The 26,490-nt window shown below is 36.2% G+C and overlaps 1 protein-coding gene across 1 annotated transcript; it reads left to right on the top strand.

The window, feature by feature from the left end:
• The first annotated feature begins 23 nt into the window (after positions 1-23).
• On the top strand, positions 24-26,490 carry CLCA1 (chloride channel accessory 1). The gene is made up of 14 exons (XM_003767336.3): positions 24-185; positions 1,059-1,199; positions 1,387-1,534; positions 3,961-4,066; positions 5,825-6,002; positions 8,676-8,897; positions 10,149-10,376; positions 13,100-13,274; positions 14,799-14,905; positions 18,130-18,345; positions 18,982-19,243; positions 23,070-23,234; positions 24,583-24,819; positions 25,713-26,490. Exons 1-14 carry the CDS (start codon positions 24-26, stop codon positions 26,045-26,047), a joined length of 2,682 nt encoding a protein of 893 aa, XP_003767384.3. The 3' UTR covers positions 26,048-26,490.

Genomic DNA, 26,490 nt, shown 5'->3' with positions numbered 1-26,490 from the left:
CAAGACCAACATTCTGACATGCAATGATGGGGTCCTTTAAGAATTTTATCTTCACCTTGACCCTGTACCTACTACGGGGGGCAACTGCTTCCCTCATTCAGCTGAATAACAATGGCTATGAAAATATTATCATTGCAATTGACCAAAATCTGCCAGAGGATGATAAACTTATTCAACACATAAAGGTAAGAAAGCTTCTCTCAGTGGGGGAGGTTTTGTTCAATTAAAGAATGGTTGGGGAGAGGTAGTTGAGCATAAAAGAAGAGGCAGAAAATCTGGATTTTCCCTCTACTGTTTATTAACTTCTCAAGGCATCATCAGTTGTCTCATCTAGAAATTGGGGATCATATTGCTTGGTGTGCCTTTGGACAGAGATACAACTTCCTTGGTTGGAAATGGCAAAGCTTCAGGATCTCCACAGAAAAATTTGTGCCTATTTAGGAGCTCTATAGGAATCAATATATTTAAAAACAAAAACAAATTTGCAGATCCTAAGAGAAGAACCCCTGATGAACCACTACAGATTAACAACTGCTTTCTAATGGACTTAAAAAGTTGCTAGGGACATTTACAGGTGCAATGATTTGTCAAAGGTCACACAGGCAAGTGTCATTTCCTCCATGAATCCCCTTAACTGGAAGAGAGCAGGGCTCATATTGTTCAAAATACATTGAGTATCTTCTTACATTTATCATATTTCCCTTTGTATTATAACTATTTGCATATATGGCTCTCCCCCACCCCACTTCCCATTAAGTTATAAATTCCTAAATAGCAAGATCTTCCTCATAGCCATCTTTCTATCTATTTTGCAAATGTTAGGTACTTAAAAGCTGTTTGTTAAACTGAGTTTAGGATAGTAGGCTCAACCCTCAAACACAGAATACCTTCTTCCTACTCTAATATAAGCTCATCCACATTTTTCTATTTTCTATTTTCACTTGATTAAAATGCTGTAGTCGTTTAATATTAGCTATCTACATTGTAAAGTTAAATAATTTGTTGCTTATCCCTCTGTCAGCAGTCAGGTTTCCTTATTATTTCTTCTTTCCACATAGGACATGGTGTCAGAGGCTTCAAATTACCTGTATGAGGCCACAGAAAAAAGATTTTATTTCAAAGGAGTCTCCATCTTAATTCCTAAGACGTGGCAGACAAAACCAGACTATGAGAAACCAAAACTTGAGACATACAATAATGTAAGATCATCTAGCTCTTATCTTTATTAAATATTAATTTGATTTGTATTAAACATTAGGTTTAAATTTTTTTAATTTTAAAATTTTTAAAATATAATTTTCTAATAACTAATTATTTTTTCAGAATCTTTGAATCTAAATTTTATTTATCATGTTCTTTGTAATTAAAAAAATAATACATTTCTAGGCAGATATCTTCATTGAAGTCCCTAATCCTCCAGGCAATGACGGTCCACGAACTCAGCAAAATGGGCTGTGTGGAGAGATGGGAGAGAGAATTTATTTAACTCCTGACGTCATATTGGGGAAAAAGTTGAATGAATATGGACCACCAGGTACAGTTACTGATGAAAGTCTAAGATTACATCATGTATGCAACATATTTCATAACTTGGGTTTCACTATATATAGACTATGATTCTCTTGATATGAAAATGCAAATTAGTAAAAAAGATTGGCAGAGCATTCCTTCTTTTCATATAGTATTTTACTTCTCCTTTAGATATGTAATTGTTTTAAATCAGTGCCCTCTAAAGCTTTTTTGATTGCTCTCCTCAACAGTTAAAAAACTCAGGACAATCACTTTAGTGACTGAATGGAGGTTGGATTGGACTAGGGAGAGATTTAAGGCAGACAGATCTACCAAGAGGCTATTGCAACAATCTAGATATGAGGTGATGAGGGCCTGCACCTTGAGTGCTGACAGCATCAAAGGAGAGAAGGAGCCATATTCAAGAGATGCTGAAAAGGCAAAATCAATGGGTCTTGGAAACAGATGGGATGTTGGGAGTGAGATAAAATGAAGAATCCTAGAGGATTTCTAAATTCTGAGCATGAGGAACTAGGATTATGGTGTTGCCCTCTATACTAGGAGAGGAAAGGTGAGGAGGGGATTAAGATAAAAGAATAAATTCAGTTTTGAACATACTGAGTTTAAGATCTCTACTGGAAATGAGTTTAAGATGTCTGAAAGGCAGGTGGAGATGAGAGACTAGAGGTCAACAAAGTCAGTGGAAGTAGATCGATGTGAGAATCGGCACCAAAAAGATGATAATTAAATCTAGGGGATCTGATGGATTATGAGTAAAATAGTATAATAGGAGAAGAGGATCCACCTTAGAAACCTCTGGGACACTTCTTATGTTATTATTATCATTATTATTATTATATTAATGCCTTGGCTTCCCAGGGGTCTGGGGCACTATTTTAGAGACTACTTTTCTAGGGTACATATTCACTTCAAATATTTATCTTATCAAAAACTTTATGAATTGATATAATATCCAATAGGAACATAAAAATCTATATTTTCTCCATAAGAATTCAGGCATCTAAATATAATAGGTTATCAAAATGATAGGCATCAAATAGAACTAATTTTAACGAATTTGACAAACATTACTAAGTATTTATTATATATAAAGTACTATGTAAAGTGCAGAAGATACAGAAATAAAAATGAAACATTCTTTACCTTCGTATATCCCACAACCTACTGGAAAAATATAAAATGGATATAGAGAATTAGAAAACAGAGCAAGGAGTAAAGAGAAGAGAAGATCACCCAATAAGTTCTAGGAATGTTTAAAAAGAGACTGGGTATGGCTAGTAGGTAGTGGGATCGAGGATGACTTCACAGAAGAGGTGGTATGAAAATTTAATTCTGAATGAAGATAAGGATTTTGAAAAACACATGATAAGAAGGGAGGGCATACTAGGAATGGGAAATATAAAGAGGAGAATGAAGTTGAACTCTGTGAACAGTAAATTATTTAATTCAAGTGGACCATGAAGAAGAATAAGTTGAAGTCAGAATCTGAAGGACCTAAAGATCAGATTCAGGGGTCTGTATTATATCCTAGTGTAATAGGGAGTTAACAAAGTTTTTCAGCAGGGGAGTAACATGGTCAGATGGAAGATCATTAGGCTCACAAGTTTTAAACTAGAAGGGTTTGGTCCATGATGAAAATGAAGCCCAGTGGTATGTCCAAGATTCCATAAACAGCTGGGCTTGAGTCAATATCCATTCTACTACAACACATGGCCAGTCAGTATGTTCCTATAAAAGAGTAATACATAATAATGTGAGGGGGAAAGGATTGGCAACCAGGGAGAGAGAATAGAGAAGACATCATGGTAGAGACAGTGCTTGAGCTGAACCTTAAAGGAAGACAAAGATTTTGAAAAGCAGAGATAAGGAAGAAGTACATTCTAGGTATAGACGATTGCTAATGTTAAATGGATAAATGTACCAAGAGCCAATACAAAATACCCACGGGATAGAAAATGAGACATCATGTACACATACTGAGTGCAGGAAAACTGAAGGTTAGTCCATTATTATCTATACGAAGTCAAGAAATCTGTACAAAGATTTACTTATCCCCAGAATGCTGGTTAGATGCTCTCTGATAGATTCGCGTTGGGGGGGTCAGGGAGGGAAGAGGGTATGGAGTAGGATCACATGAGATAGGCTGATATGGATGATCTGTATTACTGATGACTATAATTAAATCAGTGAGATCACAGATCTATCCCATTACCCGAGAGCAAAAGATAATAAGGAAGGGAGGAAGGGAGGAAGGGAAAGAAGAAGGGAGGGAAGGAGGGAGGGAGGAATAATTTCATAAGAGAAGAAAGTATAACCAGGATACGATCTGCAGGGATCAGTGAAATACTCACATAGATCTGAGGGAATATCAACAACTCTGCTGAATTGTAAAAGTAATTGTATTTTTGCATTTCAAATATATTTCTACAGGAAAAATCTTAGTTCATGAATGGGCCCATTTGCGGTGGGGAGTGTTTGAGGAATACAATGAAGCGGAACCTTTCTACAAGCTTAATGGAAAAAATGTACCAGTAAAGTATGACAATCTTCTTTTAACTTTTTGAAATCCACATTAGACTGAAAGCATCTTCTCAAGATAATTTTTAAAATATTTCAGTTATCAGGATTGTTTTTCTTTTTATCTATAAACTACACCAATAGTGTGCAAATCATCAATTTCATTATTATCTTCTTTAGATAATATTTGGCAGGCTCCTATCCCAACATCCTTCAAAGCAGAGGTAGTTATATCAAAGCATAGAAATTTTCCTGAATCTGAGGCACAAAATTATCACAGACCAACTCTTTGGTGTTGCTACATATGTCTGGAACACAGAGACGTGCAAACATGGCCTCAGGGACAAGCCAGCTCTAGAGAGATAAGACAGTACATGTCCTTTGCCTCCTCTGGATATCAGCAGTACACTCTGACAGGCAAAGACAGAAAAATTCTTCCAAATGTGGAATGCTACACTCTCACTATACCAAAGGACCTACCTGGTCCTTTTCCTCTTTCTCCTCATATACAATAATTCCATTCCTCAGGGTATTGTATGATTTGGGGAAGAAGCACAAGGAACATTTTATTACTTCTCAGTGCTTAAATACAGTGGGTAATTACAACTCTCAAGGAGAGAAAATGCTGGCACCCTTGCTAGTGTAGGTTATACCTGCTCTCCAGTTCTTGCAGGAAATCTACCTTGTTCTTCCTGTTGGATTAACTAAAGGTCTAACATCAATCAATCCACAACTTTTGCAGAAACACCTGCTCACTCTGGGTGCTGTCCTAGGTGCTAGGGACATAAAGAAAAAAATGAAACAATCTTGGCTCTCAAGGACCTTAGGGGAAACAACAAGCACTCGTGTAAATATAAACACAAGTATTTGTGAAGTAAATGCCAGGTAATTGGGAGGGACATGAGAGTTCATGGTGCCCTTATTTCTTCCATATACATAATTGGGCCAGAAATCCCTGAGGCAGGGTGCTCTTTTGAACACTTTTCCTCTAATGAATGAATAAAACCTTATGAAAAAGGTCAATAGAAAATTAGATTTTTAGGAATACAGATAAGGAACTTCAATTGCCCCACATATTAGTGATGATAACAACACTGAGTACTTAATAATTGTTGAGAACGAGGAATTATTTTAAAATAGCATTTTATTTTTCCAAATACATATAAAGATAGTTTTCAATACACACCTTTGCAAAACCTTGTGTTCCAAACTTTTCTCCCTTTCTTCTACCCTCCCCCACCCCCAAAAGCAGGCAATTTAATATAGGTTATTTATGTATAATCCTTATAAATATATTTCCATATTTGTCATGCTGTCAAAAAATTAGCTCAAAATGAAAAAAAAATGCATAAGGAGAAAATCGAGCAAACGAACAACAAAAAAGAGGTGAAAATATTATGCTTTTATCCACATTCAGTCTCCATAGTTCTCTCTTTAGATGTGGGTGGCACTCTCCACCACAAATTTATTGGAGTTGCCTTGGGTCAGGATGAGTACTTCTTCATTCCCATGAAGATGATAATAAGGAGCCTGGAACTCATTCCTGTGATGTCAGGGACATCAATTAATCAGACATGGTACCAATTCCCTACAGCCCACCCGAAATTCCTTGTAGGATTTTTCTGCCAAATACCCGAGACTTTACTACCCAAATGGGATTCTTGATACACACTTTTGGTGATGAAGAAATAAATGTTATAACATTGGAGATACACATGGGTTAGAGTGGTTTTAAGTGAATTGATGTTCTTAAAATCTAATTCTAATATGTTTTCAGATGTTCTGAAGCCATCACTGGTACAAATAAGGTAACCTTGTGTTCTGGAGGGAGCTGTTCCACCAGATCATGCAGGACAGATCCAAAAACAGGAAAGTTTCAAACAGGCTGTGTATTCATACCTGACAGAATTCAGACTGAGAAATCCTCCATCATGTTCATGCAAAGCATTGATTCTGTAAGTATTTGGATCATTGGTTCTTAAGTTTGTAAACAGAAGACAAAGGGTTCATTCTAACCCAAGAGCAGCATTTATTCAGAGTGAAGGTTTACAAGATGCTTTACCCCTACCTTCTTAGCTGATGCTTACAATGACTTCATTTACCACAACCTTAATTCCTATTTCACACATGAGGATATGGAGAGTAGGAGAAATGAAATGGGTAGTGTATAGTCCCACTCTTTCCTCACTTCAGTCTCTTTCTAGCAGAACATCTGTTCAGATAATGTGATGTAGACTGCCTGGGCTAGGCAGTCTCTCAATGAGCCATTATCTCTTTAAAATGGAAGGTTTAGGATACAAAATTAGGGTTACAAAAGGGAACTTTACCATCATCACTCCAGTCCTCTTATTTTCCCCTCCCCTTCTCTGCAAGTCTACCACCAGACTAGCAATTGCTAGAGATTGTCCATATGCAATCTTGCAAAACACATTTTCATATTAGTCATGTTCAGATGTGATTTGACTAGGCCAGTAGACAAGGGAACTGTCATTCTCCTTTGAGTTTGGAAGCTCTATATCCAGAGCTTAATGCAGACTAAGATGCATCTAATATGGGGGCTGACATCAAACTATGCATAAGATCATAGATTTAGGGTTGGCATTATTTCAGAAGCCTTGTAGTCTAACCCCTTCACTTTGCAAATGAGATAAGTGAGAGTCACTAAAGTAAGTAACCCAAGTCACATAAGATCAAGTGGCAGAACCAGAATTCAAACTCAGCACTCTCTCTACTGCAGAGGGCTGCTTCTCTTCTCGACTTCTCATGCTGAGTATGCAGTTTACTCTAAAAAAAACTGGGTTTTTTTTTTTTTTCCACTGAGGCAACAAGGTTGTATAATAGATAAAGTACTGGACCCAAAAAATGTGAGTTCCTATCAAGCATCAGATACTTATTATCTCTGTGCCTTACATATGTAAAATGGGGATAATGATTAAAAAATTCCTATCTCCCAGGAATTTGATTGTGAAGATCAAATGAGATAATAATTGTAAAAATACTTAGTATTATGTCTGAAACCTAATAGATGTCTCATAAAAATGACTTTCCCCCTTATTCTCTTTGTGAACTTCTTTCTAGACACATCTTCCCATTTAATACTTGTGGGTATTGAACCCAAGGGAAGGACTCCATTTCTTGGCACATTATATGCTTTACCTCACCCTTGTTCCAGACTTTTGAGGTTTTGGGGGATCTTGATACAACCACCCAATATATTACCTATCCAATCCAGTTTTGAGATATCTGAATATCAGACACAGATATTCTTTATGTTTTCATTTGAGTCATTTATTTTAGAAAAAGAACAAAACAGGATCACAGAAATATCTCTGTGGCATTTCACTAAACATAGCCTACCATACTGATAGCTTTGTATTATTATATTAATCACCACATATAGAATCAGTCAACCAGAGATGAACCCAATTGCTTATGTGATTATTCTTTCTTCATTTCTTCAACATGCTCACAAAGAAATTTAGTCAGAGATTTTTCTGAAAACAAATTGCCTGAGATGTTTCCATGATCTGTCTAGTGAGATGGTAACAAATGGAACTAAACACAATCTGAGATGACTGAATTGGGAAATCACCTAGTCCAGTACTCAAACCATGAACTAGGAAACAATGTAGACAAGAATATTCTGGTAAATGTTTAACAATTGGCACACTAAGGAAAACACATTTTTAAGTGTTAACTACATTGTTAAAATTGTCTCCATCACTTTGGGAAGCCTAGGTCAGTGGTATCAAACTGAAACAGAAATGAACCAATGATCCACACAGAAGGATCAAGAAGCTGAATACAATTTAGTTTGAAAATGTGATTTTATCTATATTTTATTGGTTTTTTATTTATTCATTAAATATTTCACAATCTGGTTTCCAAGCACATAGGCTATCTATTTGTTGCCCCTAGGGTTTCACTGAAACAATAAACCTAGCTCTGACTTGTAGTATTTGTTGATTGTAAATTATCATGATGAAAATTCAACAATTGGCTCTTGACAGGCCCTTAGAATTGATTCCAGCACATTTGACCTGCAGTCCTAGAGACCTTTCTGGGGGTTCCTCCAAGTCAAAACTATTTCATAATAATACTAAGGCATTTTGATTTTTAATATAGTAATTATAAAAGGGGAAAACTGTTATAAACAAAAGCCCTAAGGGAGAAGTGTCCTCAATTTTTATGTGTAAATGAATCACAAGACCTACTTATCTATTCCAACTTTTTCACTTTGCCAGTAAGAACATTCAGGTTAAATGCCTTGATCAAGACAGTGAAAGGGGAAGGACTAGAATCCCAGGAATCATAAAAAGTTTTTCAAATGAGTTAGTTTTCCTCCCTAAATCATTATTGAGTTGTTAGTTGGATTTATCATATATATGGTTTAAAGAAAGGATTCTTCCCCCTTTTTGTGTTATGGATCCTTTAGTACTCTGGTAAAGTTTTTGGAATCCTTCCAATAATCAAGTTTTAAATGTACAAAATGAAATGCCCAGGATGACAAGCAAAACAAATCACAATTAAAATTATATAAAATATCTTTTCAAATCTAGTTCACAGACCCAGCTTAAGAATCCCTTGTTTATAATTTCTTTATTTATCATGAAATTGGTTTTTTTCAGGTGGTTGAATTTTGTAGAAAAGAGAACCATAACAAAGATGCTCCAAATGCTCAAAACCAAAAGTGCAACCTCCGGAGCACATGGGAAGTAATCCAAGATTCAGAAGACTACAAGACATCCACTCCTATGACAGCAGCACAACCACCAAAACCCAGCTTCTCATTAAAGCAGATCAGAGAAAGAATCTTGTGCTTAGTTCTGGATAAATCTGGAAGCATGGCGGTAAGCCAAAAGGACTCCATTCTCCTGGAGGTTGGAGGGCTAAGTTTACAACATATAAGGGACCCATAGAATCTTGGGCTTATTGGAAATCCCACTGATCTCATGGTTTTAAAAGGAACTAGGAAGCAGGGAATCATTTGTCCTTCACCAAGTTTCCCTTTAAGCCCTCATACTCTTACTCCCTCCACTCCTCTTTCTCCATAGATCTTTATTTATAGTGAATTATGCCCTGAATCAACATGACATTTTAATTGCCAGAGTAACTAAATGAAGAATTTGTTCTATGGTTAGTTTCTCATCCATGAACATCTGTAGACCCTGTTAATCAAACTGTCCAATCAACTTTGTATGACTTCACATTTTCCTCCTTTGTTGATGATTGTACACAGACATCAAACATCCTACCTAAAAATGTAGCTCAGATTACATACTTTAAAATAGTTGCAACTTCATTAATATGGGCATTCGCTATTCTACTCCACCATTCCCCACTCAACAAAATAGCCTAGTAGTCCTAGCAAAAATTCCATTAGTTTCCTTACTGAACAATGATTCATTAAGAGAAAATATGGTAAAGTGGATGGAAAATTGATCTCTGAGTCAGGAAGATCTGCTCTTAGTTCCCATATCTGGCATGTACTGCATAGACAATTCTTTAAAAGTATAAGTTGCAGAGAACATGTCAGTCTGCCTTATAGAAAGAGTTAATTCATTTGGGATTACCCTGTACCAATAAAATTGCAGATCTAGGTCCTCTTTTACATGGTAGCCCATTTCTGGTGATGTGGCTCAAAGTGAAAGGCAAAAAAATATACAAAGAAGTTCTTTCATCTACTAAGCCAAACATTAATCCATTTACAACCATGATCCCACTCAAAATCCCATGTTTCAAAGAATTGAGAATCTGCTAGTTTGTTAATGAGAGCCCATCAATGCAGAGACAAACACTTCCACCACTTAAGCTTTGAGCATTATGGGGACTGAAACTGGCCCCATTATCACCTTGTGCTGTGCTTCTCCAAATAAAGGTGGCCTTGTTCTCATATAGGAAATATGGCCTCTCCTGAAGTACATCCCCAACTTCTTTCTAGCCTAGAAGAATAATCTAGAGCTTGTGTTCTACTGGTCTAGCTCTTGAGAATTCAGAGTTTTCACCCAGAGTCTCTAGAGTTCCATATGTGGGCTGAGTCCATTCTATTATAGCTTGCTTGGAGATAACCACTTGTCAATTTGATTTGTGTTTTCATTCAGAGTGGGGACCGGCTAAACCGATTGAAACAAGCCTCAAAACTCTTCTTGCTTCAAATTGTTGAAAAAGGATCCTGGGTTGGAATGATCACATTTGACAGTGCAGCCACTATTCAAAGTGACCTGGTTCAGATAGAGACCGATGCTCAGAGGAACACACTCATTACAAAGTTACCTGGTGTTGCTTCCGGAGGAACATCCATCTGTTCTGGACTCAGAGCAGCATTTACGGTGAAATAATCTCCCCTCTCCTGTCTCTATTGTAGTGGATATTTTAAAAGTGAATTTCTATTTTGAATGGCCCTTACATGCCTACTGTCTGGTATACAATTGATGTCTCTAAAAAAGTGAAGGTATGTCCAGGGACAGGGAAAGAATATCAACAAATGATGATATGAAAAAATCTTAATTAAATTCAGCCCAACACATATTAAGCAGTTAATGAGAAGGAAGAAAGTCAGCCTCACAGGCAGGAAGACCTGAATTCAAGTGACTCATACAAGGTAACAAAGTAGAGTGAATAAAACAAGCAATTTGGAATGAGAGTCAAGTTCAAATTCTTCTTCAGGAACTTTCTAAATGTATGACTCTGGGCAGAACACAATTTTTGTAGACTTCAGCTTCCTCAGAATCAGAGGAGTGGAATTGATGACATTTGAAGTTTCTTTTAGTTCTAAACTAATAATACTCTAAGCTATATTGGCTGTGCACTTCTAAAACCAATGACAAAATTACTGGGTATGATATAGAATGAGGTACATTGAATACATCAAAAACATCTAAAACAACCAGGAGCAATGATGTTCAATCTTGGCTCCATTCTGGTTCTGTTGATTAGGAAACACATTGAGACAAAGAGCTGTCAGTCATCCTTTGGGAGCCAAAGAGTGATGAATTAGTTTTACTATGGAAGGATACTATCCACATTTTGATGCCCTAATGCTGTCTAAAGACTGATTGTCTTGATAAGAAATAAAATCATACAACTATCCTAATGATCCATGTAATCCAACTTCCTTATTTTATGAATGAGGAAGCTAAAAAATAAATGATAAGTTAGTTGGAGTTGGGGATTGTATAAGTATTTGTGTGACTAATTTTGATATAAAAAGAATGAGATAAAGGTCAACAAGCATGAGGACTAAGAGGACATGGATAATTTTGTAGCTACATGCTTCAATAGAGAACATATAGAACTCAGTAAGGACTTAAATGGTATATAAGTGAAAGGCATGAAGTTTAAGAGAAAAGAGGAAAAAGAGAGAGTTTGAGCCTGTACTCAGGGTTAAGTTTATTTACATGGTATAGGATACCTAATTATGTTTATAGGAATGGAGGAAGAAATTTGTAGAGAGGGAGACTAAGGATATGGAAGAGGGAAACCAAGGAAGGTCAATGGAACAAGGTCTTGGAGTAAAGGAAAAGGAAGGGTCAATGTGAAGAAGCTGACTTTGACATGACAGCACTGCTGTTTCCTTTCATATAGGAGGAAGGAAATGGATGAAAAACCAGAGGATGCATCAGATAGTTTCAGTTTTTCAGCGAAGTAAAAGATGATGTCATGTGTTAGGATCTAAGAGATATGGAAGAGAATCTGGCATCGGAAAGAGTTAAGAAAATTGTTGGAATAGATATTGTGAGGGACATGCTAGAAAATTAAGAAAAAAATAAATGCAAGCAGCATAGCAAAGGACGGGTTGGAGTGCATGTGATAGATATTCTTAGAGGAATTATAAGGAAACCATTGCCTCTGGGCTTCTTGTATCAGTTCTCCATTGCTCAGGAGCATGGGCACTAATGTTGAGATTTAGTGAGTGTTGGAAAGGAACAGAAAGGCAAAAGTGGAAGGGCAAGGAGGCCAGAGATTGCTGAGCACTGGACAGGGACATCTGAGAGGCCTTAAGACTAAGAGGGCACAGTACCAAAAAACCAGGGTCAGGAAGAGTCACTCTTCCTGAGTGACCTATATGAAGTTGTGGAAGTATATAAGACTGTGGTCAGACAAAAATCATCAAGTCTGAGGTGTTTGCTTTTTTTTTTTTTTTTAACAATTTCAAAAACTGTCAATGTATAGAGTAGCGCTCCTTTTGCAGAAAATATATGTCTTTGAGCAATTAATATATTGCTTTCTATTGCATAACATTCCTCATTAGAGACAATGAGGCATAATGAATAGATCTTAGTATGGAAAAAACAGATGGTTACATCCTGCTTCTGACACCATAGGAGTCTAGCCAAGTCATTCAACCACAATCTGCTTCAGTTTCCTAACTTATAAATGGAAATAATAGTTCCTACTGTAAAAGTTCTTACTTTGTGGTATTAATGGGAAGTTCAAATTAGATCTTAAACATAAAGTGCTTTGAAAACTTGAAAATACTATCTAAATGCCATTCATCATTATGATCAAATACCCTGGTCACACAATCACAGAAAGGTATAGAGCCCTTGTGCTCCACTGATATCATGCCAGTGTTCCAAGAACTCAAGAAAGATCTCTAGTTCATTGAATGTGTACTTGTGGTAAACAAGGAGAACAACATAAAGTTGATAACAGAAGGTAAGGTAATAAGTGTTTCTTAAGTGCCTTCTACATGCTAGGTTCTGTGCTAAATATTTTGCATACATTATTTCATTTGAACCTCATAATAACTCCGAGAAGTAGGTAATATTATTATCCACATCACTCAGTTTCCCCAGAACAGCTCTGGTTCCAAATGACAGTGGCAGCTGTGATAAATTATCCTGCATTAAAGAAAGAGAAAAATGGCTTGGGCTGAGTTTCTGAAAGTTGACCTTTTCATATTTGAAAATTTCAAGAGGGGATGATGTTCCTGGGTTCTTGGATTTTGTCCCTTATTCCTTCTTTCTGTCCTGGTCAGTTACATGCATTTGAGGTTATCTGGCAACACTGAATCTGTTTATCAATGTCTGGCATGAATTTCTGCTTTCAGTCAATCAGAAAGAAATTCTCAACTGATGGTGCAGAGATTGTCCTTCTGACTGATGGGGAAGACAATACTATCAGAACATGTTTTGATGAAGTAAGACAAAGTGGAGCCATTATCCACACGGTTGCTTTGGGACCTTCTGCAGACAAAGCCCTGGAGGAGCTGTCAAAGATGACAGGTAAAAGATAACCTGCAGGAATTGTTTCTTTAGTAGGCAGAACAGATTATTTCTATGGGAACTTCCCCTTGAGTTCTCCTCTAAGGCTATAGGTGACTGGGGGTTTCTGAAGACTATAGATGTGGGGAATAAGCTCTGGAAGATAAGTCCATAAACATTCAAGTGTCTACCTGGGTTCTGAGCTAAGTGCTGGAGACACAAAGAAAGGCAGAAGAAAGTATGCCTTCAAGTAACTCACATCTAATGGAGAGGGGGGAAATACCCAAAAAGAAGCTGAAATGGGGAAGGGGAGAGATAGATGCTCAGAACAAGGATGATGAAGTTCAGAAGAATGAACGTTGGTGGGAAATGAATAGATGACTGGCTTGAGCATCTTGTTGAAATGGAAGCTTGCAAAGGAGCTCTCTGCTCTCCACCTTCTGCCCTCCATTCTCCACTCGCTCCAATCAGATAGTGGGAGGAGTGACTGGGGCCAGTAAGACTGATGAAATATGAGGTCCAGGACTGAAGTGAATTGGAGGAAGATGAAGTTCCTGGGGATAGGATGGAGACATTCCGAAAAGGGTAACTCAGTGGGAAATTAAACAAATGACTGGTCTTCCCAAATTGGAGAGACTTTAAATAAAATCCAACAACAGCCTTACTGTATGTCATCTGAGATCATGCTGAGCTGCACATTCAGAGAAAGAGATTTGTCCTTATGTTAGTTCTGTGATGATTTTTCCCCTAAAATAAGTCTCAAAGGCTATCTATCCAATGATAGAATTACAGCATCTCAAAACTGATCTTTGACATCCATCAATGATAATCAAGTCCAACCCACATCCATACAAATGGTCATTCATGCCTTTACAATCTCCCAGATTTTTCAAAGACCATGATAGAGTTAATTCAAGTGAACAAAGTCAGCAACCACTTTTTCAGAGCCCATTCCATTTAAGGCATTGTGCTAGGTGAAAAATGGCACAGTCACTGTCAACAATAACTTAACAGTTTACTTGGGGGTGAGGAAGAAAATGAAACAGGAGCACAAAGATGTCAACAAGATCTGATGAGTTATTCCTAAACTAAGGGCCAAATCATAGCCCTGATGAGGAGAAATAAGCAATGGATACCAAATAAAGTAGGATTTGATTCTCTTGGGTCAATCAATGCCTGTCACCATCCCTGGGGAATGAGTGAACTTTCCAGACAGAATGAAATATGTGAACTGGTTTAAATCATGGATTCTGTGACACTCATGTGGCTCCTCATTGGTCTTTCTTATCTCTTCCCAAAGTTGTGGTTGTTTTCCAGATAAATGAGATATTAATTATTGTATAATATACAGTTTATACAACACAAAACTGAAAATTTTACACTGCTCTCCTAGAATGAGGCTGTATACTAACTAGCTGTAGGCTGCCTGAAGTTTATAAAGCAATATAAAACTTTATGAAAAAAAATAACATTTTAATTAAGACTGTTAAATTCTCTTTAATGATGGCTGGTTATTTAACTTCTGATGATGTAATGCTGCTTCAGGTGGTTTACAGACTGCTGCTACGGACAATGCCCAAAACAATGGGCTCATTGATGCCTTCAGTGCCCTCTCATCAGGAAATGGAATGATCACCCAAAGATCCATCCAGGTAAGTTTCAATTTCTCATTTCCCATGATTATGTTTTATAGAAGAGCACAGCATTCTACTATGAGAGATTTAGAGCTTAGAAGAACTTTAAGGTTCATAACATCAAACATCATAGATATTTAATAGGAAGGGACCCCAGAATCATCCAGCCCAAACCACACATTTTATAGGTGGGGAAACTGAGGTAAATGGACCTGCCCAAGGTCAAGCATGTCATGGGGGCCATGATGAGATATGAACTTTTGTTCTCTGACTCAACATCCAGCATTCTTCCACTGTACCATACTCATTGGAACATTATAATCAACAGGAAATGATGTATAAATAAAAGGTGTTCTTTATATACATATGTATGTGTGTATACATACTTACATATATATACATGTGTACATACATATATATAGTTCAAGTTTCATTAAGTATCTACTATGTGCCAGGCACAATTTTGCAAATATTGTCTCATTTAATCTTTACAACAACCTTATGAAGTAGGTACTATTATTACCTCCATTTTATAGATTAGGAAACTGAGGCAGGCAGAGGATCACATAGCTAATAAGTGCTGGAGAGCAAATTTGAATTCAGGTCTCTCTTTCTGACTTCAAGACTAGGATTATATTGACTATGACACCCAGCTGCCTCTAGATAGTGAGCATTTCCACTGGCTATCCACTCTTATTTAAGTTTTTGAAAGGAAAAAGAACGCAGCAATCATCACATTGCCGATTCACCCGATGCTCTAACTGCCCTACTGATATATGAAACAAGCTCTTCACCCAGCCTGCTTTGAGAAAGTTGTCTAGTCCTCATGAACCTTTCTAGAGGATACAGACATTGATTTTATGTATCTTATTATCAGTAGTGGCCTCTCTTTGCATATTTCCATGTGGTACTCCCCTCACCATGCTCTGACCATTAAAGACTACCTCATTGGTTCCCTCTATGGATCTCCAGTGATCTCATGATTTCTCTACAAATCCATAATGTTTTAATACCTTGAGGGTCATCTGAATCTAAGCCTGAGGCTTTTTCAAAGATCCCTAACAGGGTACTAGGTGGCACAGTGACTGAAATGCCAGCTCTGAAGTCAAAAAGATTCTTCTTTGTGGGTTCCAATCAGATATTAGCTGTGTGATCTTGAGCAAGTCTCCTGATCATGTTTGCTTTAGTTCCTCATCTGTAAAATGAGCTGGAGCCTACCATGAGCCAAAGATGTTATAAAAGAAAACCGATAAAAGATTGGCTATGAAAGATGAAAGAGAATAAGGAATTGAGAATGACACTAAAGGTGCAAGCCTGGGTGACTGGGAGGATGGTGTAATCCTCTACAGTAATATGGAAGTTACAAAGTAGGGAGACTGGGGGAAAAGATAATGAGTTCAATTTTAGATATATTTGAATTTAAGCTCTCAATGGCATGTCCAACTTGAAATATCAAATAAGCAGCCAACAATACAAGTCTGGAGGCCTGCAGAGAGATTAGGGATGGACAAATTGAGTTGAAAATCATTAGCTTAGAGATAATAGTTGAATTCATGGAATCCAATGAGATCATTAAGTTAAATGGTATAAAGAGAAGAGAAGATGACCCAGGATATAACCTTATAAATGCACAATTAGCAGGTAACACCTGTATGAAAATTCAGCAAAGACGGCTAGGAAGAATCAGTCAGACATGTAGGAGGTGATCAGGAAGAAATCATTATCATGAAATATCAAATATGATGGATCAACAGTGTCAATGGCTATAAAGAGACCTTGAAGGCTGTGGATTGAGAGGTCATTAGATGTGGCAGCAAGAGAGCATCAGGATCATGATGGCCACTTTGGAGAGAGAAGTTTCAGTTGAATGCTGTTGTTGATTTGGAGAGTTTTAAGAAGAGAATGAGACGAAAGGAAGCAGAAGCAGCTCTTGTAGCCAGCCTTCTCAAGGAGCTTAGCTGAAAAAATGAGCGGTATGGAGTGATAGTTACTGGAGAGAGCAAATCAAATGAAAGGTGTCTTGAGGCTAGTGAGGACCTGGATATTTTTATAATATAGAAACAGGCAGTTAACAAGACAAAGAGCTCAGCAGACAAGGGGACTGAAGATAAATGAGACTGTGAAAATGATGGAGAAGATAAACTGCTCGAGAAGGCATAATGGAATTGCATTTCTTGTCCATAGAGCGGGCTTTGCCCAGGCAAGAAGAAAGGCCACCTCTTCATGTGGGGCATGGGTGAAGGAGACAATGGTAGAAAGCATATGGGAGACATGAAATGAAGGGGGAATCAAAGGGAGCTCTCAACAAATGGCCTTAATTTTTTTCAGTGAAATATGAGGCAAGATTTTCAAATAAGTGAGGGAGGGAGAGGGAGTCATGTGAGGCTTAAGGAAAGATGGAAAGACTTCAACGAGTGGAATCTCTGTGGTGAGTATGAGAGTGATTCAGTCAGGAGGAATAAAAGTATGACAGAATCAGGGCATACAAGGCTATGCCCATGAGGCAGGGTGGTTCAGTAGAAAGAAATCTGAATTTGGAAGCTGCTGATTCCTTTCTTCTGAGGCTATCTTCCACTTATACTGTGTATATCTTATATGTACAGGTTTTTTCAATTTGAATGTTATTCCTACTCAATCAGAATGTGAGCTCTTTCTAGTAAAAGAGTGCTCTAAATCTTTGTCCTTTTTGTTCGGTTTTCCTTCTACCCACCCAAACACTGACTGTTTTCACTGCTGAGAAGCTGACTCAAAATCAATGAGTTGTACTAAAGATCCTACTTTAGATGACAGTTTTATTCTCTCCCTACTCATAATGAAAGGAATTTGGTTTAGAAGAGAAGTTGAGTGGAAAAAAGAAGGGAGTAAGAGAGCATGAATGAGTGAAACTTGCATATTACCTTAAAATAAAAATAAAGAATCTCATTCTAGCTCTCCTTTTTCATGTCCTTTTGGGCTAGAAATATTATTCTTGCACATTTATATAATCATGACACTTATCTCCTTTCCCAACTATCCTATGTTCTAAGGGATGGTAACTACAGGGATAGGGAAGACACTTCTCATTTTATTATTACAAGGAACTTTCAAGTAAAGAAACTCATTCTACAAATGCATATTTGTTCCTTCTCTGAAATTCATAATCTTTTGCTCTTTGGCATGTCCTCAGATTAACTATGATATGATTTGCTGATGAGTTATTCCTTTGCCCAGAAACTGAATGTTTTGTTCTATTTTCTTAACAGCTTGAGAGTAAGGGAGCCACTCTGAAGGATGGGGAGTGGATGAATGGCACAATTATTGTTGACAGCACAATAGGCAATGACACTCTATTTCTTGTCACATGGACAACAAAACAACCCCAAATGTTTGTCTCTGATCCCAGTGGGAAAGCATACACCACTTTTTCAGTGGATACAAACTCCAAAATGGCACACCTACAAATACCAGACACTGCCAAGGTAAGAAATCAACCTTTTCTCTTTTGTTTTCTTAAAATATTTAGAAAATGGAGTCAATAATTTAATATCTGTATTATAATTTTGTAACTTATTCCTATTCCAGCTGTTCTCTTAGAAATGTGATGAATTGGCCATGAAAAACAAAAAAAAAATAAATGTAATTACACTGTAGCAAGAAATATGTCTTATAAGAATTATCAAAAGGGTAGAAACTGGGCTAGAACACAAGGAAGATCAGGAGAGCAGGCCAGGAAATTAGAATCATATTTCCCCATTCAGAGTTTTAGAACCCATGTGTTTGGATGGCCAAAATCTTTGCCGGAAGAGAAAGGACTATGGCAGGGGCAAACCATTCAGGTCACATTTTTCATAGCAAAGTTTTCAGTAGTAATTAGCATTATGTATACTCCAGGGAAAGTCCTATTCTAGATGCTATATTCTAAGGGAAGAATGGTTTGAAAAGACTGTCACAGTTAACAGAGAAATAGCCATACAAATGTTCTAACAAATAGTTTTCTTAAAGTTCAGTTATATAAATCATATAAGGGATTAACATAGATAATGGATAACAGAGCAAGGAAGTAAAGTAGGTCTTAACACTATTTTACTTTAATGAATTTTTATTGATATTTTTAGGTTGGAATTTGGACTTACAATCTTAAGTCAAGTGCACAGACACTAACTCTGACAGTCACATCTCGTGCTGCAAATCCTACTATACCCCCCATTACAGTGGATTCTAAAATGAATAAAGACACCAGTAACTTCCCTAATCCAATGGTTGTTTATGCAGAAGTGCGCCAAGGATCCCTGCCTATTATAGGAGCCACTGTAACAGCTCTCATTGAATCAGCTGATGGGACAACAGTGACTCTGGAGCTTCTGGATAATGGTGCAGGTAACTTCTTCCCCAGAAAAACCTCAAGGTTCTTTCTCTTTTAAGAAATGTTTCGGGGAGAAGGGGCTCCTTTTTTAATAGTATTTTATTTTTTCCAACTATTTGTAAAAATAATTTTTAACATTTTTTATAAAATGTTGCGTTCCAAACTTCCTTTCTCCTGCCTTCAACTTTCCAATGATAATAAATTATTTAATATAAATTATATGTATGTAATTATGTAAAACCTATTTCCATATTAGTCATGTTGTGAAAGAAGAAACAGTTTGCAAAAAAAATGTATATTGCAAACGGAGAAAAAACACATATACAAAAAAATGTGAAATTGTGTACTTTGATCTACATTCAGACTCCATCAGTTCTTCATTTCCATGTGGCCAGCATTAAGGAACTTTTGAAATTGTCTTGGAACATTGTATTGCTGAGAAGAGCTATATCTTCCATAATTGATCATCATACAATGTTGCTTCACACATGTTCTCCTGTTTCTGCTCATTTTACTTTGTATCAGTTCATATAACTCTTTCCAGGTTTTTCTGAAATCTGCCCCTCATGATTTTTTTAATAGCACAATAGTATTGCATTACATTCATACATCAGGACTTGCTTTGTCTTCCCCAATTAATGGACATCCCCTCAATGTTCAATTGTTTGTCACCACAAAAAAGAGCTGTTCCAAATATTTTGTACATATAAGTCATTTCCCTCTTTTTTAATGATCTGTTTGGGATTCAGATCCTCATTTGAAATCCAACACTCCTAGTAGTATTGTTGGATCAAAGCATATACAGTTTGAGTATTCTTTGATCATAATTCCAAAGTGCTCTCCAGAATGGTTCATCAGTTCATTACTTCATCAACAATGCATTAATGTTCCAACTTTCCCATATCTCTTTCAACACGTATCATGTTACTTTTCTATCATATTAGCCAATCTGATCAGTGTGACATGATATCTCAAAGTTGTTTTAATTTGCATTTGTCTAATGAATAGTGATTTAGAACATTTTCATATAACTGGAGATAACTTAAATTTCTTCATCTGAAAACTGCCTATTCATCTTTGGACCACTGATCATTGGAAGAATAACTTTAATTTTATACATTTGACTTGGTTCTCTATATATCTGAGAAGTGAGATCTTTATCAGAGATATTTGGCATGAAGAAATTTTTTCCCCAATTTTCTATTTTTCTTCTAATTTAAACTGCATTTTTATGCAAAAACTTTTAAATTTTATTTTTAATCAAAATTATTCATTTTAATTCTCTTGATCCTCTCTATTCATTGTTTAACCATTAATTCTTCCCTTATCTATACATCTGACAGGTAACATTTTCCATGCCTCCCTTAATTTGTTTATGATATCACCATTTATGTGTAAATCATGAACCCATTTTGAACTTATCTTGGTATATGTTATAAGATGCTTTCCAATTTTCCCTGGCAATTTTTGTCAAATATTGAGTTCTTGCCCCAGAAACTGGGGTCTTTGAATTAATGAAACATTGACTAGATTTCTCTAGTCATTTACCATTTTGTCTTGTGTACCTAATCTATTCCACTGGTCTTTCACTTTATTTCTTACTTAGTACCACATTGTTTTGATGATAACCATTTCATAATATGGTTGGAGATCTAATAGAGTAAAGTCATCTTCCTTCACATTTTTTATGGAATTCCTTGATATTCTTGTCCTTTTGTTCTTTCAGATAAATTCTGTTATTATTTTTTCTAAGTTTCTACAATAGTTTTTGGTAGTTTGATTGATATAAATTGGTTTAGGTAGAATTGTCATTTATTATATTGACTTAATGTATCCATAAACAATTAATATTTTTCTAAAAGTTTAGATCTGACTTTATTTAATTGTGTAAAAAGCATTTTGTAATTGTATTCATATAGTTCCTGGGACTGTCTTGACAAACTACCAACTACTTTATATTATCTATAGTTATTTTAAATGGAATTTCTCTTTCTATCTTTTGCTGCTTTGGATAATATATAGAAATACATAGAAAAATTGATGATTTCTTTGGGTTTATTTAATATCCTGAAACTTGCTGCATTTGTTAATTATTTCAACAAGTTTTTAATTAATTTTCTAGGATTCTTTATCATATCAATTATAAAGTATGATTATGTTTTTTCTTCACTTGCTATTCTCATTTCTTTTTCTTTTCTTATTGCTTCAGCTAGCATTTCTAGTACAATATTGAATAATAGTGTTCTTGAGGGTTATTCTTTCTTCACCCCTTACCTTATTGGGAAGGCTACTAGCTTATCCCTATTATAGATAATTACTTACTTTGGATTTTATACCAATATTACTTATAATTTTAAATAAAGTTCCATTTATTCCTTTCTTTTTCAGCATTTTTATTAGGAATAAGTGTTTTTTTTTCTAAAATCCTTCCTGCATCTATTGAGAAAGTCATATGATTTTTATTTGGTTTTTTCCTTCTGATATGATCAGTTATATTCACAGCCTTTCTAATATTGAACCAGCCCTATGTTCCTATAAATTCCAGCTGATCATAGCATATTGTCTTTGTGATACAATTCTGCAATCTCCTTACTAATATTTCCTTGAAAATGTTTCCATCCATGTTCATTAACCTTCTTGGCAGGAAGTCACTAACACCTTTACATGCTGAAAGGGAAGACTCAGGCTCACAACTTTTATATTTGAGAAACCTTAACAAAATAAAATGAAAAATAGCATGATATAGTGCAAAGAACCTGGGTACTCACTTTCAAACATATTTTCTGTGTGATCTGGGGAAGTCACAGTTTGGCTGAATGGAAACCTTGGATGGAAACCAAAGAAATGGACTCGATATCAAAGATCCCTTCCAGCTCATGATCCCTGGAATTCTGGGCCTGTACAAAAGTTTTCCTCCCTAATCCCTTTTATGAATAAGTAACCTATTCCTTACTCACCTCTGATTGGTGAAATCCTTAGCTCCCTTTAAAACACAAATCTGGTCCCATATCTTACATAAGATTTCCCCTGATTTCCCCTAATAGCTATTTTCTTCTATAATCTCCTCCCTACTCACCTGCTTAGCATTTGCCTTGCACACACTTTCTATTGGCCTTTTCACGACTTAGTTCTTTTGAGTCGAGTCTGCCAAATTAGATGCAATCTCTTTGAGGGCAAGGTCTATTTTCTTCTTGTTAACTTCTCTCTAGCTTATAGAATTCAATTGACTGAATGTTAGCATCGGGCTTAATGAATGGAGAAAAGCAGACTGATGCAAGAGATGATATAGAGGTGAAATTGACAAATTGGCAAATGATTAGATATGGAGATTGAGAGAGAGGGAAGAGGCATGGGTTCAAACCCTGCCTCTTACGCTTACTTGTCACTTAATTGATCTAAGTTTCAGTATTCTCATTTGTATGGGCACAATAATATCTTTCATCTGCAATGTGCTGGTAAATTTTTAAGAATTGACTCTGGAGAAAAAGAGAATATGTAATACTGCTAAATTTAATCTCTATTGTGTTCTTGAATATAGGTATTCAAAAAAATGCATCAAGCCCCAATTTGTACATATTTCCACATTGAAAATGGTCACATTGAAAAATTTGAACAAAAAGCTATCTCTAGTACAATTTGACTCTAGCTCACAAACTGAGCTTACCTTATAAGAATTCTTGGGAGATTCTAGAGATCATGTTTGTTATACTTGGAGAATCTGTGTGTAGAAGTGAAATGTATGTTTGAATTTACTATCTTCATAATATTCCAATATTTTTGAGAATTTACATATTCATTTAACATGGCAATGTTTATTAATTTTTTTATTTCTATACAAAGGTGCTGATGCTTCCAAGAATGATGGTGTCTACTCAAGGTATTTCACAGCCTATAAAACAAATGGTCGATACAGCTTAAAAGTGAGAGCCTTGGGAGGAACAAACACCCAAAGGTCAAGACCTCAAGTGAATGGAGCATTATATATACCAGGATGGGTAGAGAATGGTAAGGAATCATAACAAAACTGTGGTGCAGTCTTAAATAAGGGCAAGAGAGAATCTAACTTAACTTGGATCTCAAAGTAAAGATTATTCATACATTATGGAATTGGTTGAGGGAGTCATGACTATTTAGCTCAGAGCAGAGAAGACTGATCTGTTAAGTAGCTGAAAGAAGAGAGAGTGGATTTATTAACTTCAGAGGGCAGAGCCAAGCTCAATGGGTGCAAGTTTCAAAAAGAAAGGCTTGATAGAAGGAAAAAAAGCTCCTAACACTTAGAGTTCTCCCCTCAGTGAAATGAGCTGCCTCAGCAAGGATAGTTTCCTCTCATCAGATGGGCTTCCCATCATTAAAGAGCTTCAAGTCCAGTCTGGTTGACTACTCAGATTTGTTGTGGAGGGAAACTCTTTTTCACATAATATGGACTAAATGGCCATTCGATTGCAACTCTGAGCTTCTGCAAGTGTATCTTATCAAGTGTATCTTATTGTAAGTTCATTTTATCTGTCCTACATAGAAAATTCAATAGGCCAGTATAATAGAAGAAAGCAGTCCCAGCGTATATGCAATTGGCAGGAAAATTGGGTTTTAAGTCAGAATTATTCCAGTACTGCCTATAGATGCAAATATTTAGATAAAAATAGAAAGGTTATGCTAAGTGTTACAGCATTTCAGAACTAGAAAGGCTCTCTACCATCTTTTGGTACCCATTCCTAGAGCAAGACTCTCTTTTAAAATATACTGTTTCCATTCTCCATTTTAAGCTTTCTGTGATGGAGCTGAAGAAATCTTTTTTAATGTCAGAATAGCTCTAATTGCTATGTTTGCCCCTTTCAGGTGTCTAACAATGGCTCCTGGCTCTCTCCACTAAGGAAAAGCTATAGAAATCAACTCTCTCCAATTTCTCAGTGAGTCAGGCAGTATGTTTGATGCTTCTGGCATAGGCAGTAAATACTACAGGCCTTAGAGGCAAGAGAAATTAGTTCACTTGTACCTGAGACAATCAGAGAAAACTACTAGGTGGAGGGTAGACTATGAAATAGGATGTGAAAGATGCAGAGGATTTAATTAGATGGGCAGAGGATGTTGTATAGATTTTCCAAATGAATGATTTTCACACACCTTTTAAGAAGTGTCTGTGGGAAAAAAACAGCTAAGATATTTCTTTTCTTTAATTTCCTCTTTGCCAATTTGACTCATGGTCTCTAAATTTGTCAAAAGATGACACTATTAATGAGAAGAGAAAAAAATGAAAGAGGAGAGTATATTGGGGGCATTATTATCATAAATAATGAAAATATGCAGCAAGCATGTGATATCATACCTAAAGACCTGAGGGACTTCTTCCATGCAGGAGAAGTAAAAATGAATCCACCCAGACCAGAATTTAATGTCAATGATCTTCAAGGCAAGCAAGTGTGTTTCAGCAGAACATCCTCAGGAGGTTCATTTGTAGCAACCAATATTCCAAGTGGATCCATTCAAGATGTCTTCCCACCATGTCAAATCACTGACCTCAAGGCCCAGATGGAAGGAGATCGCATTAATCTGACATGGACAGCTCCTGGAGATGACTATGATTATGGACGAGGTAAGTCTGAAGTTTGATTATGATTTAGAAGAAAAGGGAGAAGTCATTTCCAAAGTGCCTGCTCTGTGCATGGCAATCTAGTAGGCACTGGGGAAAGACAGAGAATCTGCCCTCAAAAAGTTTGTTTTTTGGTAGGGAGGTGGAACATGAACACAATTAAGTAAACATAATTAATACACAAAAGAATTCAAAAGAAAATCAAGAGGGAGAGAACGCTCACAAGAACCATAGACTATTAGCGTGGGAAGAGAACTCCAAGTACATCTAATCCAACTCATATCTAACCAAACATCCTCCCTGCAACCTACCCAACAAGTGGTCATCTAGCTATTCTAGAACACTTTCTATTTAAGAGGAATTTAAACCTATTTCCTCCCATGGACTCTGTTGAGAGTGCAGTTGAAAAAAGGTGATTTTTAAAAGAAAATCACTTCTTAGAATTCATGCTTTTATATTATGAGATATTTTACTAAAGTATCTGTAATAAACTTCATAGAAAGCCTTCTTGGGGTTTGTCTCAGAGAAGATAGAAGACTGAAAGGTAGTTGGAGGGGCAGGTTTAGGAATAATAGAAGTGTTCTATAGAACTAAGTTGCTCCCTTTGCAAATAACTTCAAAACCTCGCTAGAACTCAGTTCTAAGGAATTTAGAAGTATCATTTCCCTTTCTAAGGCAGAATTGTCTCTGTGGAAATCTACTATGTAGGTACCTGCTTGACATTTACCATTTTATCAAGGTTGCACATACAAGACCTTAAATGGGAAATGAGACAGGACTATAAATATGGCGTGATCTCTCAGATGGGGAAAACACATTTTTCTGATCTCTGATTTTTAATTTTTCTGCTTTATTAAATCTATTCAAATATTCTAAGTAGTTTCATGTCCTTTTAGCTCAACAGTATATCATACGAATAAGTGAAAGTATCCTTGATCTACGTGATAAATTTGATGATGCTCTCCAAGTGAACACTACTGACCTGATACCCGAGGAAGCCAACTCCCAGGAATTCTTTATGTTTGAGCCAAAAGACATCAATCTGGTAAATGGTACCAACATCTATATTGCCATTCAGGCTGTTGATAAAGCAAATCTGAAGTCCAAATTATCCAATATTGCACAAGTATCTGTATTTATACCTCCAGAGGAGACCCCTTGTACTGGCAGTCATATCTTTAAAATAGTGTTGAAGTGGCTGGGTGAGCTGCAGTTGACAATACCCAAGTAAAAGGCTTTATTTATCAAGATCTGAAGCTCAATTTTATGCAATAAACACAAAATACAGGGTGTTTTTTTCTCAATTTGTCTCACCTCATTCATTTTATTCTTTATTATAAATGTTTATCAGATTTTTCATGATTTCTGAATAAGAAGGATACACTGATGTGTGGATAATAAAACACAAAACATCTGGCTATGCATGTGAAAGAACTATTTAACCAAGTGGATAATTATCATTTTTAAATTCACTATTCCATATATTGACAAATAAAGGCAACTGATTTAATATTTTTAAAAAAAATTTTGTTTTGATTATTTGGATGAGAACTAAGATACTGTTGAATGGAAGTCAACATTTTCCCTAAAGAAGAGATGGGAAAGCATTCTTCCCTACTGTATGGCAGAGGATACTATGGGAATAGAATATTGCATCTCTAATAAATAAGATGT

Source organism: Sarcophilus harrisii, chromosome 4 (assembly GCF_902635505.1).
Source record: "Sarcophilus harrisii chromosome 4, mSarHar1.11, whole genome shotgun sequence".
NCBI lineage: Eukaryota > Metazoa > Chordata > Mammalia > Dasyuromorphia > Dasyuridae > Sarcophilus > Sarcophilus harrisii.
The sequence above is the reverse complement of the archived record's forward strand: the minus strand, read 5'-3'. Positions and strand labels throughout refer to the sequence as shown.